Source organism: Natator depressus, chromosome 4, assembly GCF_965152275.1.
Source record: "Natator depressus isolate rNatDep1 chromosome 4, rNatDep2.hap1, whole genome shotgun sequence".
NCBI classification, from domain to species: Eukaryota; Metazoa; Chordata; order Testudines; family Cheloniidae; genus Natator; species Natator depressus.
Genome location: NC_134237.1, coordinates 59,679,343 through 59,703,113, shown reverse-complemented (window position 1 = coordinate 59,703,113; position 23,771 = coordinate 59,679,343). Strand labels below are relative to the sequence as shown.

Genomic DNA, 23,771 nt, shown 5'->3' with positions numbered 1-23,771 from the left:
GTGTAATTCCCTTCCAGCTCTGTGATTTGATAGTTTCATATGTAGTGACCAAAACTGCAGTGGCATATTGCACTGCGAACACACACCTAATTTGCTAGCTCACTATCTTCTGCAGGTCTGTCTCGGCATTTCCAGCTCTCCTCCTCCCAGCTTCTCATTGTCAAAAAAGTATGGATCTAGTGTGCACATTTTAATTCTATGCATTTTCTTTTAAGACTTCATCATCAGAAGATGCATGCAAAGCACCATGGCCATGAATCTATGCATATGGAGATGATTCTTATTCTCATTACAACCTTGGTAGTGGCACAGATTGTACTCGTTCAATGGAAGCAAAGGCACTGCAGGTCATACAGTGTAAGTAACCAGTCAAAAGATTGCTGTTAAGGAGCCATAGCATCTCAAGACATCAGTTCTTTCGCAAACAGATTGTAAGTCAAGACTTCTCTTGAGGACTTAAGTTCAGAATGGCACTGCTGTGAATGGATGGAGAAAATGAGCCATCATTCTTTTTCTCAAGAAAAGTAGTTTTTACCATTTCACGAGGAAAAAAAGCAACTCTAATTTGATTTCCTCTATATACGAATTGGTGCTGAACTCAGTCCTTGGTGGGTTTAAAAAAACAAAAAACAAAACAAAACAGTAGGAAAAAAATTACAGCACGGCCCTTGTAAACTCAGACATCTGATTGGGAATCTGGGAGTTGGTTATGAATTTCTCACGGGGGTACGTTACATCTCTTTCTCTTCCCCTTCCACAAAGTCACCATCCACACCTAACTGAAGGGATGATGTAGAGAAGGATCCACTGAGAGTTTGGAGCCTTGATTGAGCAAGGTACTTCTTCACATGACTAACTATGAAGGAAGGATGCTCCAGTTAGGGCACTGGACCTGGGACTCAGGATACCCGGGCTCCACCACAGATTGCTCTGTGTCCTTGGGCAATTCACTTAGGCCCGGATCCTCAATCAGTGGAAGTTAGGAGCCTAAATATCTTTGAGGATCTGGACCTTAGGCTCTCTGTGCTTCAGTTCCCCAACTGTGAAAATAGACAGTACCCTACCTCACGGGGATATGTGAATGTAACTGCATTAAAGATTGTGAAGTGCTCACATACTATGGAAATGGGAACCCTATAAGTACCTTAGACAGAACTTTAAGCATGTGAGCAAGTCCACTGAAGCCAATGAATCTCTTGTAAGTAGCTCTTTCCCACTGGGAATTTGTCCTTAGAAATGAATGATCCAAGCCAAAGTCCCGATTAGTTTGTATACTGATATCTTGAGTTCTGGTGCCAGGGAGTTAGTGCACACTGACATCAGTAACCACTTCCTAAATCTTCCTTGACCTCTTTCCAACAACTTACCAGTTTTGGAGAGATTTTAAATTTAGTATGTTGAAAATCCCCTAGTTTTCCCTCTCTTCTTGTATTGGTTGAGGGAGGATAGAATCACAGTTTAATATAATTTACAGTCATCGTGTTTTGACAGAAAAATATAGAAAGACACTGATTCACCACTGCCTTACTTCAGCCTCATACTGGAGTAATTCTGTTGATTTCAGTGGAATTACAATGGCAAAAACTAGAAGAGTGAAGTGGTGAATTAGTCCCTAAAAGTACACTTTACAAAATAAGGAACTGTAATAAACTTTTAATAATGGAAAGGGCTGTCAAAATGAAAAGCCTTTAATGGGATTGCAATGGGTGTAAGCCAGTGATGAATTTGGCTCCATGTCAATAAGAACTCCACAGCTCTGAGCATTCATACCAATATTGTCTGTTGAAATCAGTTTCTCAGAGGTAGAGAAACTGCTGTCCCACCACCAGTACAAACACACAGCTGAGTACTAAATATATATGGAGTTGCTGAGCTTTTATAATGGCCCCTCTTGGCCTGTACAAATCTCTCATAGTTCTAAGGAACATGCATTTTGAGTTATCCTTTCATTACTCTCCCTTACAATACTGTAAAGCTGTTCATTGGTGCTGGATCACTCTGTCAATGTCCAAAAATGCCAGTAGTATGCTAGCTCTTGCCCTATGTCTTGTGTTGCTTTCTCGGATCTACTTTTTGAAGTTTTAGCCTCAACCAATAGTTAATCACATTTAAAACTCTATCTGGTAGGTAGGTGATGATTTTAGTGGACCTAATACTCATTCATATGATCTATCTTATATTCACCTTATAGAGGACCCACTTCAGCTACAAGCATTAATCAGGTTTTAATATGGGGGGGGGGGTTGATTTTTTTAAATATACTACAACAGCGGTGGGCAAACTAGGACCTGCAGGCAGGATCCAGCCCATCAGGGCTTTGGATCCGGCCCGCGGGATTGCCAGCCCTGTAGCGCAGCAAGGGTAAGGCAGGCGCCCTGCCTACCCTGGCCTCGTGCCGCTCCCAGAAGCAGCCGGCACCACGTCCCTGCGGCCTCTGGGGGAGGAGGGGAGCAGAGGGCTCCGCGTGCTGCCCTCGCTTGCAGGCACTGCCCCCCGCAGCTCCCCCTGCAGGGAACCGTGACCAATGGGAGCGTTGGGGGGAGGTACCTGAAGGCGAGGCCAGCACGCAGAGCCCTCTGTCCCCCGCCACTTCCCCAGAGGCCACAGGGATGTGGTGCCGGCCACTTCTGGGAGCAGCACAGGGCCAGGGCAGGCTGCGAGCCTGCCTTAGCCCCACTACGCTCTGCTGCCACCCCGGAGCCGCTCAAGGTAAGCGGTGCTGGGCCAGAGTTCGCAACCCAAACTCCTCCTGCACCCCCCACCCCAACCCACTGCCCTGAGCCCACTGCCATATCCCAAGCCCCTCCTGCACCCCTCACCCCTTCCTGCACCCCAACCCCCTGCCTTGAGCCCCCATGGCACCCCTCTGCATCCCCAACCCCCTGCCCTGAGCCCCCTCCTGCACTCCAGCCCTTTGCCCCAAGCCCCTTCCTGCACACCACACCCCCTCCCATGCCCCGCACTCCCTCCCACACCCCAACCCTCTGCCCCAGCCCTACATTCATGGCCCTGCATGCAATTTCCCCACCCAGATATGGCCCTCAGGCTAAAAAGTTTGCCCACCCCTGTACTACAACCTCAATCTCTAGCTTAGCAAAATGTGGGTATTTTTTTTAAGTGATGAATCATAGTCCTGTGGCAATGGCCAGATCGTCAACTCCAGTAATAACAGAAACACAGTGAAAAGCAGCTGAATCTGCTTCTACATAAACAGTCACACCAGAAGTTGAAGCTAATTTTGGACTTGTCTGTGGCAGTTCTGCTTTATGCTCTGCTTAGTTGAGAAAATAATTTAGTTTCACATCCATGCGCATCTATTTTTGCAAGGCTGTTAATGTTACTTGTTCTGAGTCTCAAACAGTGGATAGTGCAGAGCATTAATTCCACATTAGATAACTTCAGAGAATTTTTCATTAATATATCTTGTAGCTTGTGAAAAAGAATAGCTCTACACCCATATGGCAAGTCCGGGCACATATTACCTAATTTTTAAATTGGCCTCTTCAGTGGCACAGTTGCCAACTTTCACGTGGTAAGTAAGCACCCCGACTTTCACAGTAAGCCAAAAATCAAGCTAATCCCATTTCAAAACAAGCCCATCTCTAAGAACCCCAACACTCTATGTGACTAGATCCCCCCAAGCATGGAGTCTGGGACAGTGATGGGCCCACTGTGCACCCTTGACTCTCTCCCCTCTTCCCCAGCTGGCCACCCCTTGCCCCTGCTTGCCGGGAGCGATCAAAAAAAAAAGAAGCAAACTACAACAAAACAAGCTACAAGCCACAAACTAGCCAACAAACAACCCACAAGCCAATTAAGCCAAAAACAAGCCCAATTTCTGCATTTTTTTCACGGGTTTGGCATGTCTGATCACTGGCCACATAAACATCCTTTTTAGGATATTTCTGTGAATCACCGAAAATCTGTGAGCTGATTTCAACACAACATTTTAAAATGCTTGTGTATTAGACTAGTGGACTCCAAAGTGGGGTGCACGCAACCCAGGGGGTGCACAAGATGATCGATTGGGGGGCGCAGCAGGAGGAGCTCCACCGGAGCAAAAGGGCAGCCCGGCAGGAGGAGCACCGCCAGTTTAAAAAAAAGAAAAAAGAGAGAGAGAGAGGCGGCCCTGAGTCCTCCGGCCCATGGAGGAGCAGGGGCAGCCGCGCAGCCAGCGGCCGGAAAGAAGCGGCATTTTCCCCTTCAAAGCCGGCCGGAGAGAAGCCGCGCTTTGAAGGGGAAAGCGCGGCTTCTCTCCGGCCACTGGCTGCCCCTGCTCCTCCTGAATCCTCCGGCCCGTGCTCGCAGGGCCGCATTCCGAAAGGGGCTTTAGAGCTGCAGGCCAGGGCCCTGAAGCCCCTAAAGCCTCTGCATTCTGGGTGGCCCTGCCTGCCGGGGGGGGCGGTAGCTCCCAGAATCGCAGCTCCCAGAATCGGGGCCATGGGGGTGGTGCTGCACTGTGCAGAGCCACCTGCACACCCCCTGCACCAAACGGGAGCTGCCCCAGGTAAGTGCTCTGCACCTCCTGCCTGCCCCAGCCCTGAGCCTTCTCCCGCACCCCCACCCTGAGCACCCTCCCACACCCTAACTCCCTCCCAGACCCTGCACCCCACCGTGAGCACTGGCTGTATCACTAAGTGTTAAACCAAGATTTTAAAAAATAATAAAGCATATTCAATCACATTACCATTTTAAAAATATTGTTTATTTCATCTTTATCTCATCATTTTTTAATTTCTATTTTTTGTGTATGTTTTATAATTTACAAAGTATATTAGTACAGTAGTACAGTTGTACATGTATATAATATATTGGGGGTGCATGCTCAAAAATTTTTTACTGACGGGGTGCGCGATCAAAAAGTTTGGAGACCACTGTCTCCACTGTCTACCACTGTATTAGACAACTACAGAAAGAAAGAAGAGACGTCATTCACACCACTGGTAAACCCTTTAAGTCTCATCAATTTAAAGAATTCACTTCCTCTTTAACTATAACTTTGCAAGAATATTGAAATCCATTTAATCACTCTAAATTTGTATGAGTGTAATGGATAACAGAATCTGAGCCACTTTATGAAGCACAATAATATCCGGGATAAAGATCAGGACATAAAAGTTTACTGACTAGCTGCATTCTTACACAAAATAATCTGAATGTAGCATCTGAAACCAATCAGCACATTGATTTATTAGCTCGGATCAGAAAACTGTCATTGAGAAGTAGAGGCTGTGAATGCACTTGAATTACTTGATTAACTTGACTAACACACTCAGGGAACTTCACATTTAGAGTTAAAAACAAAACAAAACCTATCACAAAACTAAATACAGGCAAGTTTAGGCCTTTGCATCACTACCTGATATAGATACCGTCAGGTGCTAGTTATTATGGTTATAGGTTGTGCTCATACTGATATCACTGTAATCTCACCAAATCAGTGAGATTTAACTAAATCCTAGTTTAAAAAAAACAACAAACAACCCCAAAACCAACACATTAAAAAGAGAAAACTGCTCTCTACTCTTGTTGCTCATGTATTTCTCTTGCTTGCTACCCAGCTTTTGATCATCCAACTTGTATCTGAGTAGTTTACTCATACTTTGTGTGTGTCAGATTCTATGTACAGATGTGAGAGAATTAAATATTTTTGTTTCTGATGCTGCTGACAAAATGCTAACCTCATAGGGAGTACGAGCAATGGGGAGGGGGTCAGATAAAGAAGCAGGCCACACAACCCTCCCCAATAGAATAACCGTATAGTTGAGGCTTGGAATTTTAGTCTGATGACAAAAAGAAGGTGGTTGTAAACGGGGGGGCAGGGAAGAGTGGAAACTGCCTTCTTCTGTGTTCCCTTTCCTAGGAGATTAGGGAACAAGATTATCATTACATATGGTTTGGTTTGGCATAACCATTTGGCACCAGAGTGCCTCTGGTACAAAGGCACTCTTATTCTTAGTGGTATGAAGGCACTCTGATGAAAGGCTGTCCTAAATCTTCTTATTCCCTCCAAGGTGCCTCTAAATGCTTTCTGTCTCCTTTATTCTGAGCTGGATGTGTACGTCCTCTGTGGGGTGCATGTTTGACTGACTCATTAATGAGATCTTTGCATGACTGTAGTAGGTAGGAGTCAGACAAAGAGTTGGGGGGGGGGGACTGACAATCTACCAGTTGTTTGGTAAATCTGGGGTGAAATAGGCTAAAGGGAGCATAAAAATCAAACCTGGAAGGAAAGGGCATCAGTGTGTCTAAAAAGAACAAAGAGAAAAATACCCAAATACTTACCGAATTCACGGGACGTAGTTACAGCCTGCAGCTTCTAAAATGTGTTTTGTAGGTTTATTCAGAATTTAGAAGACCAGCAACTGAAAAAGGAGCATGCTGGGAAAAGCTCCTCTGTCAAAGCAGTGGGAGCATTTGTTGTAACAAACCAGCCAAAATTCAGCTGTGGATAATTCTGGCATGAGGGGAAGAAATTGCCAGCCACCAGATGGTCAAATGTAAAATAGTGTGGGTGTGAGCCTGGAAAAAAATAAAAGTGGTTTTGCTGATGCTGGAATAAATCTTAGTCGTCCTCTCTGGTGACTGCAGTACTTCTTGTAGATGCTAGTTGGCCAATAAGAATTAGCTGCCAAATTATGGAGGTGCAGATTGAAGGAAACTATAAGAGTTCATGAAATCCTGATTAGTTTTCTTGACAAATTAAATTTGTTGTCCAAGATTTTCAAAGTTGAGTAATGATTCTGGATCCCTCCATTTTTTTCATATCCAAGCTGAAAAATATCTTGAGTCTGATTTTCAGAAAGTGATCAGTTCAGTGTGCAAGTAGCAGGCCTGTTTCCATTCCATTACACTAGTTTTACACTGACTTGACTCCACCGAAGTCAATGTCAAACTGATGTGACAGAACAGAGAGTCAGGTCTGTAATCTTCAACTGAAAAACAGACTATAGTAAGAAAGCTTGTCAAATGTTTTGACCCTCTGTCTTTTCCCAAGGGAAAATCTGACTAGCAGACACTGAGCTGCTTCTTATCATAGAATTTGCTTATTTTTGGAAGCTATCCACTGATTAATATTTAATATATATGAGCTGTGTAGAGAAAAATGCTTTCTTCTGGCATAATACAAAGTTTTAAAATATGTAGGACAGAAAAGGAATATTTGTCTTCAAATCATTTCAGATGCTTCTGATCATATATGACTATATAAATATAAATTGTCTATTCTACTAGTCATAAATCGTCTGTGGCAAGATTGCCATGTAATGAGTACTTTGGAATACAGTTGACAAATGAAGTAGCATATTTAACAAATAATTGATTTCTTCCAATAAGTAATGCCTCTAAACTTGAAAATATTGTCGTTTTGGTTTGGTTAATATAGAAATCTCTACCAATTTCTGGCGTACAATTGAATGTAAGCATATTACATTAAAATTTAAATGCCACATAGCTGATTTATTACTGCTTTCATGCACATGTTTTAAGTATCTGAATATGTCTGCATCAAAGGAAACTAGACATTTAGAAAGCCCATTGGCTTCTGTTGCCAAGTTAACAAGTTCTGATGAGGTCATTCTGTCACAATAAATCTAATTATTAACAGTTATTTTCTTTATAAATGCATTTTTCACCACTTGCTTTAAGACAAAAGGAATAGCACAATAATGCTTTTTTTTGCTGAATTTGTTTGTAGTATAAGTTCTTGTTTACTCATAACAGAAAAAAATGATAATTTGAGGCAGAGTACAAATATAATCTTTAAAAAAATCATTGTGTGTTTGTGTGAGTTGTTGTTCCATCTGTATAATTAGAAAATGGGAATGCTGTCTAGGACGCCAATGCTGACTTCACTTCCAGGTCTTTTTGAGCTCATTTAAAGTACAATAAAGAGAAAAACATTTTACTTTTTGGCAGCTGTCTGATTTGTCAGGAAATTCCTCTTGCTATGATATGTGGATGAGGAAAATTTGTAATAATATGATCCAGATGCTAGAGTTGCCATTTACCAGCAATTGCACATGTGGTATTATATGAAGTTGTCCAGATGGTGACCCTCCAGCATTATTAATATATTGCAGATACTAGGCCTTGTAGCTTTATGACATGATTTCATATTTTTATACTCTTATTTACTTGATAGAACTTTCCTACATTTCATATGTGGCAATTACTATAAAATTAACAGTTTGATTTGTGTAGAACACAATGGATAGTATCTTTAATAGCTTTGAAGAGATGATTTCTTTTTAGACTGAATTTTGGTGAAGATATTACATTAAAATACTATATTCTAATCAATCTCCTTATAGAATTAGCAAAGAAAATCTCAAGGTACAATTTTAAAATTGGTTAAGACATGAATGTTTATAACTAACCAGTTAGGTAACAATGCTAATCTTTGTTCAAATGTGTGAAAGTCGCAGCTCCTCTGTAGCTGAGGGTCTGATCATTTAAGAGGCTGAACTATAGTTTTAGGTTCCACTTTCAGCAGCCAAAAAATAACATGTGACCATGTTAGGACTTTAGGATCATGTTCTTCCTGGCCCTTACACAGGTGCACAATAGGAAGGGGAGGCAGCAAGAAGCCTCTTCCAACTGGCATGGCTTAGGTGAGGGCCAGTCAGAATTCCAGTCCCTGCAGTCAAAGAAAGCCAGGGACTGCTCCCCCATCTCTCGTGAGGGTGAACAGTGCCCTACAAGGGACAAGAAGGGGGTGGGCAGAATGCAGAGTTATGGCTGTGCCTTCTCACATGCCAGCCACTAAAGAGGAGAACGTGCTGAACTCCACAAAGGAGTACATGTATCAGTGTCTATGCTTGCTCCCCCTGAACATTGGAAAGCATTCTGTAGTTCTTTTGCCTTCTTTTTAAGTATCAGGTATTGGCTACTACAGATCACATGCCAATCCTACACTACATTGTGTGACATGCAGAGGTTGCATTCACCCTGTCTGGTGTTCATAGAAGCATCAGAGATGCTGACAGAATAGATCAGATGCTCCAAACCTGTAGAAGTCTCCACATAGCACTCTCATGCAAAGGGCTAGGCATAGGCACTAGCCGAGGACCCCAGTTCCTGAAGTCATGCAAAAATCTGCTGCTCTGGAGGTGAGGAGCTGCCAGCATCACCCCAACAGAGGATTCTGTGAGCTTGCCTAGACTAGAGTAAAAGGTATATTTTTAACACACATTTTTTAATTCTAGTGTAGATAGGGCAAGAGATGAATGCTAGGGATTGTCTAGATTAGGGAAAAAAAGTTGGGTTTAAGTAACCCTGACTTTATCTTGATCTTCATTCCTAATCTAAAAAGAAAAGGAGTACTTGTGGCACCTTAGAGACTAACCAATTTATTTGAGCATAAGCTTTCGTGAGCTACAGCTCACTTCATCGGATGCATACTGTGGAAAGTGTAGAAGATCTTTTTATACACACAAAGCATGAAAAAATACCTCCCCCCACCCCACTCTCCTGCTGGTAATAGCTTATCTAAAGTGACCACTCTCCTTACAATGTGTATGATAATCAAGGTGGGCCATTTCCAGCACAAATCAAGGGTTTAACAAGAACGTCTGAGGAAGGAGGATCTACAACCTATCCTGAAGGATGACCCAACACTCTCACAAATCTTGCCAACTGTGCCCACATATCTATTCAGGGGACACCATCACAGGGCCTAATAACATCAGCCACACTATCAGAGGCTCGTTCACCTGCACATCCACCAATGTGATATATGCCATCATGTGCCAGCAATGCCCCTCTGCCATGTACATTGGTCAAACTGGACAGTCTCTACGTAAAAGAATAAATGGACACAAATCAGATGTCAAGAATTATAACATTCATAAACCAGTCGGAGAACACTTCAATCTCTCTGGTCACGCGATTACAGACATGAAAGTTGCGATATTACAACAGAAAAACTTCAAATCCAGACTCCAGCGAGAGACTGCTGAATTGGAATTCATTTGGAAATTGGATACAATTAGCTTAGGCTTGAATAGAGACTGGGAGTGGCTAAGTCATTATGCAAGGTAACCTATTTCCCCTTGTTTTCCAAACCCCCCCCCTCCTTCCTCAGACGTTCTTGTTAAACCCTTGATTTGTGCTGGAAATGGCCCACCTTGATTATCATACACATTGTAAGGAGAGTGGTCACTTTAGATAAGCTATTACCAGCAGGAGAGTGGGGTGGGGGGAGGTATTTTTTCATGCTTTGTGTGTATAAAAAGATCTTCTACACTTTCCACAGTATGCATCCGATGAAGTGAGCTGTAGCTCACGAAAGCTTATGCTCAAATAAATTGGTTAGTCTCTAAGGTGCCACAAGTACTCCTTTTCTTTTTGCGAATACAGACTAACACGGCTGTTACTCTGATTCCTAATCTAGACATACTTGAAGACGAATGGTGGTGGCTCCCAGTAGACAGCTCTGGTGTTGGAGACCTTTGTCGCTATCACCTAACCATGGTCAGGGACATAGTGCATGGTGTAGGCCATTACACAGGGGCCTGTGAGATAGGCCAGACAGAATGCAAGATTAAGGCAGACATACATCAGGCAAAATGGAACAATTGTGTGTCAGAGCATGACAGTGGACAGAGGCAGGCTAACTTTTGTCCTATTCTGGTCTCATCTACTCATGAATGGAGTAGTCATGGGGCAGAAAACTTATTCCTGATCCACTTAGGAGTAATTTAAATGACCCACCAGAAGCAACTGGAAGTGCATGGGATGGAGGAGCAATATTGTTTTGATAGTTGTGAAGCTGACTTTCCCACACCTTGTATAAGGCCTTGATCTCTGCAAGTGCAGGGCTTAGGCCCAGCTGGATCAATGTCTGATCCAAATTGCTGTGTTCCAATCTTTTACATCTATTTATTTTAAATGACTTAATCTTTTATCAAGACCTTGATAATTAAATGTTAATTTTTACAAAATATTGGTTCACATTAAAGTTTTTTTCGGGGAAAGTTTGTATTTCCCTTTTTTAAAAAAAAAAGTCGCTAATTTTTCTTATAACAGAGGAAAGGCTCAGTTCTGCTTCCATTGGAGTCTATGGCAAAACACCGGTAGATGTCAACTGGAATAAGATTGGGCACTACATGATTTCATTTTAGGTTTAAGCGATGAGATTCCTATCCTTCCCTTCCCTCCCTCCAATAAGGAAATTGTGAACCTGTTATAGGTAACATTTGGGGGAGGGGGTTGATGTTTTTTAATTTATCCACATTCCAAATGAGTCTCTTCACAGTTTCTTTTATTCTCAGCAACCTTATATAAATCCTACCAGTACAGGATTAGGAGCTAAAACTCTTAAACTTTATAAACACACATTAAAGTCATTATAGCTTTATCACCATCAAGTTTTCCCAGTACCAAATTCATGATCAATGAGTAGGAGTCCTGGGGAGTGCTAACATCAGAGGGCTGACTATTCAGTGGGTTTAAAATGTTTGCATATTGTAAAGGATCTGGAATAGAATATTTGATTACCATAAGCAAATTAAAAAGCAGAGATGAGCAAGTATAAATTATTAAGTTTCCCAGCATTAATTGACAAAAAGATGAAAAAGTTTAATCCATTTTGTTTGTGCTGTTGAGTGAGATTTTTAGAAAGTCATTGTCAGTTGTTTATGGCTGATTTATCTAGGACTGAATTCAATGCCATGACTTTCAGTAGAGGCTTTTAAGAGTGACCCTAAAGCTTATCAGCCAAATTCGTAACTGATGTAACTCCATTGATTTCAGAGATTTTGGCTCATGAACTTTAGTATTAGTCACTTTTAAATGTAAATTGATTTTTTAAAAGATCAGTTGATTTCAATGGCATGACATCAACGGAGGATATGGCCTTTTGATTATGGGCCTGATTTCTGATTTTATTTACCCCAGTTTTATAACCGTGTAGCTGTTCACTGAATTGGAATTATTCCTGAGCTACAGTGCTGTAAATGAGAGCAAAATCATCATCACTATACATTAGTTATAATGCAGTAGTCCCCAAATCAGTATCTAGGCCCCATTGTGCTCAGTGCTGTACAAATGATCCAATATAGATTTTGTAGTGGTTTGTCACTATTCTGGTTTGTCAATATCCTTTAAGTAATGATGTAACACAGACTTCTAGGCTCTCAGTAGTTTAAAGTGACTTTCTGTATTTCCCTGACAGCTGGTAACCCTCCTGCAGATGTGGGTTGTTCCTTTGTATTTCACCATCAAACTTTACTGGTGGCAATTTCTGTCCATGTGGGGAATGTTCACAAAGTTTAATAAATGGCACAAAGGCCATTTATTAGTTGTAGATTAAGACATTGTATTAATCACGTTGCTACATTTGAATAACACCTAGAAAAAAATCAAGCCCCTTTTATTTAGGTGCCTAAATATGCTTTTGGTTGGTGAACTTTATCAAACTTCAAATGTAAATGAGTAAGGATGAAAGTTAAGATACACATATATGGTGCTAACTTTAACTCCTAGATTCAGCTATGGGCCTCACCCTACAAACACTACAGTGTGGTGCTTACTACAGTGAGTAGCTCCATTTGAGCACTATCATTTACTTCAAAAGCGACTACTCACAGCAGTAAATCCTAATGATCACTAGTCGTCTTTTGGTGGAGCATTACCGGGGTACCTTCTCGGTAATGTCATTTTGCTAAATATGCCTGTGTGGTGATACACCGATTTCTTGTGATAAGAAAGGAGGTTCCGTCCAAATGGATATTAATCCCAGTTTCATTTTGAGTATAGACAAAGGACATTTTTAAACTTGCTTTTGCTGGAAACTGAATTTGTAAAAAGATGTAGCAGTCTAAGATACGATACTGTATGAGATTTTGGAGATCTTCAGTATGTTTCCTTTTCTCTGATCCACAGGTTGGTCTACAAGTGGTTTCTTCTTCTCTATAAACTGAGTTATGCAGTTGGAATTGTGGGTTATTTAGATATAATGTTTACCATGTTTGGATTTAATTTAGTCTTTCGGTAAGTATCTTCAGGTAATCTTCAAATTGTGTGTCTCTTATTACTTTCAAAATATGCCTTTTATGTAGAATTTTTATAAACTTTGATGGTTGCAATGAAAACGTTCACCTGAAATCTAATCTTTTCCCCACGTCAAACAAATAACTATAGCTTAGGACACAGGTTTACATTTTCTCTTGTTTCTTGATTTTTTTTTTGCACAATTAATCTGAGACTTGATACTTAAACTGCTTTAGTGGCTTCATATATTGTATTCCTGGATTAGAAGGGGAAAAAATAAAATTACATACCACCACAGTGTTTGCACTTCTAACCACTTATTTTAACTGTTAAGTAAGGCCCTGCTCTGCAATGGGATTCACACAGCAGATGATGCATTCACAGGCTAAGGGACAGAAATAATATATATAAACATGGTGATCAGAGTGATGTTTAGCACACATCTTGTAGTTCCTCTTTATATATGGCTATGTCCAATTGCCTCTCTACTCATCTATTGTATTGTTTAGTTTTTTCTTTTTTGATTTTGACTCTTACCCCTAGCTTCAGTTCTGTTCTCATTAACCCAACTCATTCCACACACTATTACACATCTCCCTACTGATTAATTGTTTTAAGGATATTTACAAAATTTCCTTTCCTGTGCCAAAATCCAATCAAGGTTTTAACCAAACCCACCACTCCACCCCCGAATTCATGGAGACAACTACTGCACTCATTTTAAAGGCTCTCCTTGTGTCCCCTCCTCTCAGGAAAAATTAGCAGTGCATTCTTATGCCTCATGGGAGGCTCCCAGGTCTGTGAGAGCGTACTCCTGGGGGAAGTTTCTGGCCTCCCAGAGAGTCCTGGCCTATATGGCTGCTCTTGGATTGAAAGGCTGAATTTTGCTACCTCCACAGCCCATCATCAATGCCAATGCAGAAGCAACTATACAAATTTCTATGGAGGAACATTAGGAGTTACCTTCTCCCAAGTTCATGCCACCCCCCACAGCACTTGCAGCCACTAATGGCTGGGGAACAAAAGACCCTTATTTGGGTCTCCTTCAGGGCAGTTATTGCATTATACCCCCCAATCTGTGTATGCAAATAAGTAAAGAAACAGAGTGGCTTGTTCGTCTACAGTTGCTGATAAGAAAACAGTGTTCGTAATACTGATTTTTAGAAGGAAACATGAAATGAAATGTTTTGGAAAACTGCCTAAAATATTACATGTACTTCCCAGACGGGAGTGACTGGATAACCTTGAAAGTACCCATTTAATGTTTACAGGCCTCATTGCTTTGGAGCTATGGGAGCACTGGAGATGAGGCAAAGAAAAGCCTGGGGAGTTTGTAAAGTTTATATATCATCTGTTGTTCTTTTATGTGTGTGTACAGTATGTATGATTAGATTGTACATAAGAACGGCCATACTGGGTGAGACCAAAGGTCCATCCAGCCCAGTATCCTGTCTACCGACAGTGGTCAATGCCAGGTGCCCTAGGGGGAGTGAACCTAAAAGGTAATGATCAAGTGATCTCTCTCCTGCCATCCATCTCCACCCTCTGACAAACAGAGGCTAGGGACACCATTCCTTACCCATCCTGGCTAACAGCCATTAATGGACTTAACCTCCATGAATTTATCCAGTTCTCTTTTAAACCCTGTTATAGTCTTAGCCTTCGCAACTCCTCAAGCAAGGAGTTCCACAGGTTGACTGTGCGCTGTGTGAAGAAGAACTTCCTTTTATTTGTTTTAAACCTGCTGCCCATTAATTTCATTTGGTGGCCCCTAGTTCTTATATTATGGGAACCAGTAAATAACTTTTCCTTATTCGCTTTCTCCACACCACTCATGATTTTATATACCTGTATCATATCCCCCCCTTAGTCTCCTCTTTTCCAAGCTGAAAAGTCCTAGCCTCTTTAATCTCTCCTCATATAGGCCCCTTTCCAAACCCCTAATCATTTTAGTTGCTCTTTTCTGAACCTTTTCTAATGCCAGTATATCTTTTTTGAGATGAGGAGACCACACCTGTACACAGTATTCAAGATGTGGGCGTACCATGGATTTATATAAGGGCAATAAGATATTCTCTGTCTTGTTCTCTATCCCTTTAATGATTCCTAACATCTTGTTTGCTTTTTTGACTGCCGCTGCACACTGCGTGGACATCTTCAGAGAACTATCCACAATGACTCCAAGATCTTTTTCCTGATTAGTTGTAGCTAAATTAGCCACCATTATATTGTATGTATAGTCGGGGTTATTTTTTCCAGTGTGCATTACTTTACATTTATCCACATTAAATTTCATTCGCCATTTTATTGCCCAATCCCTTAGTTTTGTGAGATCTTTTTGAAGTTCTGCACAGTCTGCTTTGGTCTTAACTATCTTGAGCAGTTTAGTATCATCTGCAAACTTGGCCACCTCACTGTTTACCCCTTTCTCCGGATCATTTATGAATAAGTTGAATAGGATTGGTCCTTGGACTGACTCTTGGGGAACACCACTAGTTACCCCTCTCCATTCTGAAAATGTACCATTTATTCCTACCCTTTGTTCCCGGTCTTTTAACCAGTTCTCAATCCATGAAAGGATCTTCCCTCTTATCCCATGACAACTTAATTTACGTAAGAGCCTTTGGTGAGGGACCTTGTCAAAGGCTTTCTGGAAATCTAAGTACACTATATCCACTGGGATCCCCCTTGTCCACGTTTTTTGACCCCTTCAAAGAACTCTAATAGATTAGTAAGACCTGATTTCCCTTTACAGAAATCATGTTGACTTTTGCCCAACAATTTAAGTTCTTCTAAGTGTCTGACAATTTTATTCTTTACTATTGTTTCAACTGATTTGCCCAGTACTGACGTTAGACTTACCAGTCTGTAATTGCCAAGATCACCTCTAGAGCCCTTCTTAAATATTGGCATTACATTAGCTATCTTCTAGTCATTGGGTACAGAAGCTGATTTAAAAGACAGGTTACAAACCAGAGGTAATCGTTCCACAATTTCACATTTGAGTTCTTTCAGAACTCTTGGGTGAATGCCATCTGGTCCTGGTGACTTGTTACTGTTAAGTTTATCAATTAATTCCAAAACCTCCTCTAGTGACACTTCAATCTGTGACAATTCCTCAGATTTGTCACCTATAAAAGACGGCTCAGGTTTGGGAATCTCCCTAACATCCTCAGCCGTGAAGACTGAAGCAAAGAATTCATTTAGTTTCTCTGCGATGACTTTATCGTCTTTAAGTGCTCCGTTTGTATCTCGATCATCCCGGGGCCCCACTGGTTGTTTAACAGGCTTCCTGCTTCTGATGTACTTAAAAATCATTTTGTTATTACCTTTTGAGTTTTTGGCTAGCTGTTCTTCAAACTCCTTTTTGGCTTTTTTTATTACATTTTTACACTTAATTTGGCAGTGTTTATGCTCCTTTCTATTTACCTCACTAGGTTTGTAAACTCAGCAGGACAGGGACCTGATCTATAAAGAACTGGAATGAGTTAGGAAGGAGATTCCACCATCTCCCTAGGTTAGAGGTTTTCAGTCAGGCTTGACAAAGCCCTAGCTGGGATGATTTAGTTGGGGATTGGTCCTGCTTTGAGCAGGGGTTTGGACTAGATGACCTCCTGAGGGCCCTTCCAACCCTGATATTCTATGATACCTAGTAATCTTCTGGGTGCTATAAGTAACTAATATTGTATAAACTACTGTAGAAGGTGACTTAACAATAAGCCTTATTAACATCATAGTTAACCTTTTGATTTAGATCACAGTATCTTCACAATTCCTGACTGTTATTTTTGTGTAGTGCTTCGACTTCTAAACTTCATTTACTGCAGTATAGTGAACTTTACTGTTGAGCATTTTTTCCAGGATGAATTCTTTCAGATAAAATAATTTAGCATTTATTTGAAAGGCATCTTACATTTTTACTAAGTATTGGGTGATTTTGTTGCTTCCTCAAAACAATAAAAGGTCTACCTAATTCATTTGTAGTTTAACAATTTTTCCCTTGGAAAAAAAATGCAATTTTGCACTTTCTATAATATTTAGATAGAGTTAAGTTCTATAAGATAACAGAAATTGTTAGAGCATACTTTTATGAGATTAATGTTATGTTTCTTATTACACCACAAATATGAAGTTGGCTTCGAAGGAAATTAAAAACTGAGTTGTAGTGAGGCAAAACAAAAGCCAGAGCTATTAGGAGTAAAAAATCAGTTTGATACTTTCTCCTGTACACGAGCAAACACACCCATATGCTCTTTATCTGTTTTTATACAGAATCAAGACTGAAGATTCCATGGATTTTGGTGTGATTTTGCTGTTTTATGGACTCTACTATGGAGTGATGGGAAGAGACACTAAGGACACCTACATTCCCTAAGTCTGGGGTTTTTGGCACACTTTGCAAGAGAGACACTTATTGAAATTCTCTTCTCAGCAAGAAGGTTTTAATTCTCTCCATACCACCTACATGGCAGGATCTATACATTCTGTCACTAGTATCTAAAACAGTTTTAGCTTCTTTCATTCCTTTCCTTAACGCTTGTGTCCATTGTGGACTTATACTGAGTTATTTGTGTCTCCTTGGCCCTAATGGAAAATGTTGTTTCTCTCACCCCCGCTATAAATATTCAGCAGTTTTATAACGTCAGTGGGATGCCTACAAGAAATTTGTCCAACAACATCTGTGCAGTCTGTAGGCAGAAAATCTTTGTGGACATGAATGAGGAAGGGATCATTGAAAATACCTACCAGCTGTCATGCAATCATGTGTATTCTTTCAGTTCAATTATGAAATAATGGTTTCCTCTTTTCTTGCTGTTGCACCAAAAATAAAACAAATTAGCAACAAACAGTGTGGGGGGGGAGGGGAAAGAAATAAATGAACACAATCAAAGAAACCACAGCACAAAAGGTAAAAATAGGAATATGGAATAAGTAGCCTGTCTACTCACGTGAGGTTTAGTGGAAGGCTTAAGTTTAAGTGCTACCATGCAATGCTTGCTTCCCAAGCTACTGAAACTCAGGTGCATCAAGCAGCTAACCCAGTGGTGGGCAACCTGCGGCCTATCAGGATAAGCTGATTGCAGGCCATGAGACATTTTGCAAGCACCGGCCTCCTGCAGCTCCCAGTGACCACAGAGGCAGCAGGCCCCAGGGACAAACCTGAGATTACAAGCCTGATTGATAAAGATAACAGCGTTTTATGTAATGTACATAGACCTTTGTAAGGCATTTGACTTGGTACTGCACAACAGTTTGATTAAAAACTAGAATAATATAAAATTAATATGGCACATATTAAATGAATTAAAAGTTGGCTAACGTAACATGCCTCAAAAAGTAATTGTAAATGGGGAATCATCATTGAATGGGTGTGTTTGTAGTGGGATCCCACACGGCTCTGTTCTTGGCCCCACGCTATTTAACACTTATCAAAGACCTGGGAGAAAACATAAAATTATCCCTGATGAAGTTTGCAGATGACACACAAATCGTGGGAGTGGAAAATAATTCAGAGAACAGGCCACTGATACAGAGTGATCTGGATTGCTTTGTAACTTGGGTGCAGGCAAGCAAATATGCATTTTTAACTTGGCTAAAATGTAAATATATACCTCTAGGAACAAAGAAGGCAAGCCATACTTACAGGATGGGGGACTATCCTGCAAAACTGTGACTCTGAAAAAGATTTGGGGATCATGGTGGATAATCAGCTGACTTTGAGCTCCCACTGCAAGGCTGTGGCCTAAAGGGCTAATCTGATCTTTGGATGCATAAACAGGTGAATCTCGAGGCATAGAGAGGTTATTTTACTTCTGTATTTGGCACTGGTGAGACTGCTACTGGAATACTACTATGTCCAGTTCTGCTGACCACAATTCAAGAACAACGTTGAAAAATTGGAGAGGGTTCAGAGATAAGCCAAGAGAACAGAAAACTTGCCTTACAGTGACAGACTCAAGGGTCCATCTGTTTAGCTTAACAAAGCAAAGGTTAAGGGGTGACTTGATTACTGTTTATACGAACTGGAAATAAAGGTGCACATTTTTAACAGTGAGAGTAATTGACCCTAGGTAAATTGTTCCAATGGTTATGGTGGATACTCTGTCACTGACCATTTTAAAAATCAATATTGGCTTTTTTTCTAAAAGAATTAATTTTGGGCATTTCTATGGCCTGTGGTATAGAGGTCAGACTAGATGATCATAATGGTCCCTTCTGGCTTTAGAATCTATGACCATTGCCCACTTTCGATGTAGCGGTCCATATCTACAGTTCAATAATAGCTTGACTGCGTAACAGCAGCATTTGCATATCCTTCTCCAGAAAAATCAGTGCCATAGAACAAAGGAGCTGCAAATTGAATTTCAGCCAGTGAGAGACGCAGTTTCACTGAGCCAATGCTGCCATCTGATGTACCATAGGTTAAGACAGAAGGGCCTGATCCACAAGGGATTTAGTCATTCCATTGCTGAGCATCACAGTGTCTAACTTATAGGCTCCTAGAAAAAAAAAAGAAAGAAAAAAAATCACAGGAACACCACTGTGATCCACAAAGCCTGAGTTAGGCACCTAGACTCCCTATACAATGAATGGGGAGATCGGAATGTGATCCACAAAAGCCAGCACATTAGAGAGACCAACAAAAGAGGTGTGTGATAAGCCCTGCCCCACTCTCAGAGGTAGGCTACTGCCTCTGGGCTGCAGCGAGATGCCCGTCTTTGCTTAGCGGTCCACAAATGAAAACACATCTCTTGAAGTAAGGCAGCTTAGACACCTAAGAAGTTTCCTGCAGGAATGAGTTAGGCACCTGTCTCACACATAAAATGGAGCTGCTGCTCACCCCATAACTTTTAGCCTCATGGTTAATGCACTCACGTGGGATGTGGGTAGGATGACTAGGCATCCCGTTTTTAAAGGGACAGTCCCATACTTAAGCCCCCCTGCAGGTGTCCTGACTTTTTCTTTAAAATGGGCAAATTGTCCATCTCCCCCTTCCCTTCTCCCCCCCCCTCAATTAGTACTGGCAGGTCTTGCTGCTGGTCAGATCCCTGCTTGCCAGCTGCCCGCCTAACAGTGGTAGTGGAGGGCCCAGTGGGTGTGCAAGGCTGGTGGTGGGGCTGGCCCCTCCCCCGGCTGGTCTGTCCACATAGCCCCTGCTGCGTGCCAGCTATCGTCTAGCAGGGCTCTGCCCCCAGTCGCGTTTTTGGATGCATGCTGTGGTGGCTGGCGAGTGCGGGCAAGCACCAGGCGATGGCCATTATGTTTCACCTCTGCTGCCCACCCATCGGCCTTTTACATGCTTCCCCTCTTGCTGTCCTCCCTGCTTTGCCCCTTCGCCCCCTGCAGCTCCTCCATATCCCCCTCAGCACTGTGCAGAGAAACAGCCCCCAGTCAGAGCGCTAAGCTCACTAACAGCCTGGCTGGCAGGCTCCTTCCTTCCCCCACTGCCTCTGGCTGGGCTGGCACCCCAGGAAAGCCCAAGACCCTCCATCCTGGGGCGCTGGCCAGGAGGAGCTGAGCCCTGCATGCGCCAAAGCTCCACACAGCACAGGGAATCCTCTCTGCCCCTCAGCTAAGCTCTGGAGTGGTGAGGGAAAGTGATTTCCAGCCTGTTTGCACCCCGACCCTGCAGGGTTTTAACATCAGCCCCCTGGGCAGGGGTTTAGCACCCTCTTCACCCGCCCCTAGTTGTCCTCCCCCACTGAGCCACCTCTCTGGCCTGGTTTGCTGAAGCCCCTGCAATCAGGGTCTCTGGGCCCTGCTGCACAATGCATCCTTAGGACTTAACCCCTTCCTGCCCATACTGTAGCCTGGGGACAGGAGGTGGCTGAGTTATATGTTGGTTGCCAGCAGCAGCCTGGAGGTGTTAGCTGCCTTTCAACACTGTGCGGGCAGGAAGAGACAAACTGCTTCCAGCCGTGGAGGGGAGGGGAGGGGGGGCAGGAAGAGGAGGGAAAAAAAGAGATGAGCTCTGCAAAGACACTGGCCAGGTCATCCCTCCCCGGCACTGTGCAGCTGGAGGCAGGTCCTGTTCCTTCCCTGCCGCACAGTGCAAAAAGGCTGCTGCTGGCCACATTCTGGTGTGAATCCTCACAGAAATCTGGGGTAGGGGGGATGTGACCCTGCATTTCCCCCTCCACATGGTGCCTTGGGTGGACGCAACACCAGGTAAGGTGGGTCCATCCCAGGGGCCCAGCCAGGCATGGAGGGCAGAGAGCACTGGGCAGGGAGGGTCAGTCACTCCCAATATCAGACAGGTGGAGGGGGGGGTCCTCTCCCTGTGTGAGCCCTAAAGCCTTAAAAATAAGAAGGTAAATAAAAATAATCCAACTCTGCAGTATTTCTTTTTAACAAGGGCTCAGTCAACTTGATGTTAATTTGAATATTTGTACTGCGTAGTTTGGAATGATTGCCATTGTAATCGCTTGAATAAGAGTAATTTTACCAAGTGTCCCATATTCAGCACAGGGAAATATGGCCACCATGGATGTGAGCGATCTAGGTTTGGTTCCCCCTCAGGCAGAGGTATGGGCGGGGCCGGGATTTAAACAGGGGTCTCCCACCACTCCAGAGGTCTGAGGCTGATGCAGGTCTCCTTTAATCTCTCCTGATGATGCTGTACCACTGTAGATAAAAACTTAAATAGTCATTCGGTGGATGCAGGGACAAGGAGAATAACTGTAGCCTGATGGTTAAGACACCCACCTTGACCAGGATCCAGTCCCCCTGCTCTAGTCACTAATTGTTTATACAAAGGGGAAGAGCTTCAGCAGGGGAGATTAAGGAAGCCATAGGTCTAGGAGTAGAGCAGGGGTGGCTAACCTGTGGCTCCAGAGCCACATGTGGCTCTTCAGAAGTTAATATGCTGCTCCTTGTATAGGAACTGACTCTGGGGCTGAAGTTACAGGTGCCAACTTTCCAATGTGCCGGGGGTTGCCCACTGCTCAACCCCTGGCTCTGCCACAGGCCCTGCCCCCACTCCACCCCTTCCCACCCCCTTGCTCCTCTCCCCCAGAGCCTCCTGCACTCCATGAAACAGCGATCGGGAGGTGTGGGGAGGAAGTCGGAGGTGATGATTGGCGGGGCTGCCGATGGGCAGGAGGCGCTGGGAGTGGTGGTGGAACTAATGGGAGGCTGCTGACATATTACTGTGGCTCTTTGGCAATGTACATTGGTAAATTCTGGCTCCTTCTCAGGTTCAGGTTGGCCACCCCCAACTAGAGCATGCTCATGAGAGATGGGAGATCCCTGTTTAAAATTATTTCACCCCTTCTGCCTGAGGGGTAAATTGAACCTGGGTCTCCCACATCCCAGGTGAGAGTGTTAACCACTGAGCTAAAAATTAAGGTGGGCGCCTCCTGCTGCCAGGTTTTGAATGGGACCCGATCCGGTAGGTGGTGTCTCAGCACTCTACCCAACTGTGCGCTGCGTGCAAATTAGAAAGACAAATGTTCATCTTCCCCTGGTTCATGAATTGCTCTGGGCTTAGGCAGGAGATAGGCATCAGTGCACAGGCTCAGAAGCAGAAACTTAGGCATTGAGTTAGTTTAGGAGCCTACAGGGTTTGGTTGGAGTTTTGTGGAACTGGGACTTAGGCATCTAAACCCTAAACTTAAGGCACCTAAGTACCTTTGTGGATCTCACCCAAGGGGCCTAATTCTTCACTCACCTAGCCTAGTTACACAGGTGTGACTGACTTCAGGTAAGGTTACCCCCAAATTTTCATGAGTGAAAGTGGGATCAGAATCAGACTCAGGGAACATGGCTCAATATATGAAAGCATGACAAGGACAGGAGACCTTTAAAGCTGTTATAAGGTAACTGATATCACTTTTTAATAGCTTAATTTAAGTAGTTTACAACTAATTACACATTTAATCCCCTCTCCCCGAAATTAAAAAAGAAATTATAACCTACTTTGCAACAACTTCACAAGGTTCCTGACTTTCCATGCATTTCAAATGCTCAACTGTACTTTTTTCTTTAACAGTGTCCTTAGACTCTCAAGAGAATAGTTATAGACCCAAGCTGTGAAATTCAAGAGAATTTTGATCTGAGGTTGTGCTTCAGCCCATTCAAGAATAGGGCCAGGTACTACTAAATTTGGCTCTGGATTCCAGTTATTCCAAAACTCAAGAATGTCCAGATCCAGAATTTTGCCTTGGGCCCATATCTAATAATAAAATTAATAATAATAAATATAATATGAACTTGTGTGGCATGCTTTTTATCCAAGTTGGGTAAATATCATTATCCCCATTTTTAGTTGAGGAAACTGATGCAGAGAGGTTAAGTGACTTGTTTAAGTGCCTGAGATAAATAGCAATGCAGTGTGCACAATCAATAATAATTCAAATCTGTAGATAAGTTCACAGAAGCATGTATTGTTCCTTGTTTATATTTGAAAGAATCCTTACCGGATGCAAGATTTCATGAATTTTGCATCCGAGGTTGGTGCATTGTTGGCAAAAAGCAGACTTGCCCATACTGCAGCAAGAAAGTTGATTTAAAGAGAATGTTAAGTAACCCATCTCCTTTTCTTAAAAGGTGTGTTTTTGACTTGAATTGTTTGAATTTTTTAATTCTTTTGACTTTGCTAGTTTGTTATAATCCAGTGGAGAGAGGTGGGAGTAAAAAAAAGAGAAGAAAAAAAAAAGCCAGTTAAAATAGCAGCAGATTTCTTTACTTCCTTCTTACTAGTTAGTAAACAAAAGTTCTCTCTCCTAGTTTCTCCACAAGGAAGGACAGTAGCTCAAGTTCTGCTGCTGCATTTGTGA

The 23,771-nt window shown here is 42.5% G+C and overlaps 1 protein-coding gene across 1 annotated transcript; it reads left to right on the top strand.

Annotated features, from left to right (window-relative positions):
• On the top strand, positions 1 to 23,771 carry RNF175 (ring finger protein 175). The gene is made up of 7 exons (XM_074951092.1): positions 1 to 357; positions 12,176 to 12,270; positions 12,630 to 12,639; positions 12,860 to 12,993; positions 17,266 to 17,365; positions 17,626 to 17,759; positions 23,422 to 23,771. The coding sequence occupies exons 1-7, from the start codon at positions 199 to 201 to the stop codon at positions 23,657 to 23,659; spliced, it is 870 nt and encodes a 289-aa protein (XP_074807193.1). The 5' UTR covers positions 1 to 198; the 3' UTR covers positions 23,660 to 23,771.

Coding starts and splice junctions, on each gene's coding strand:
- RNF175 (XM_074951092.1), top strand. CDS start 199: ATGCATTTTCTTTTAAGACTTCATCATCAGAAGATGCATGCAAAGCAC. Junction 12,994..17,265: donor GGATTTAATTTAGTCTTTCG/GTAAGTATCTTC, acceptor GTTTTTATACAG/AATCAAGACTGAAGATTCCA. Junction 17,366..17,625: donor CTAAGGACACCTACATTCCC/TAAGTCTGGGGT, acceptor AATATTCAGCAG/TTTTATAACGTCAGTGGGAT.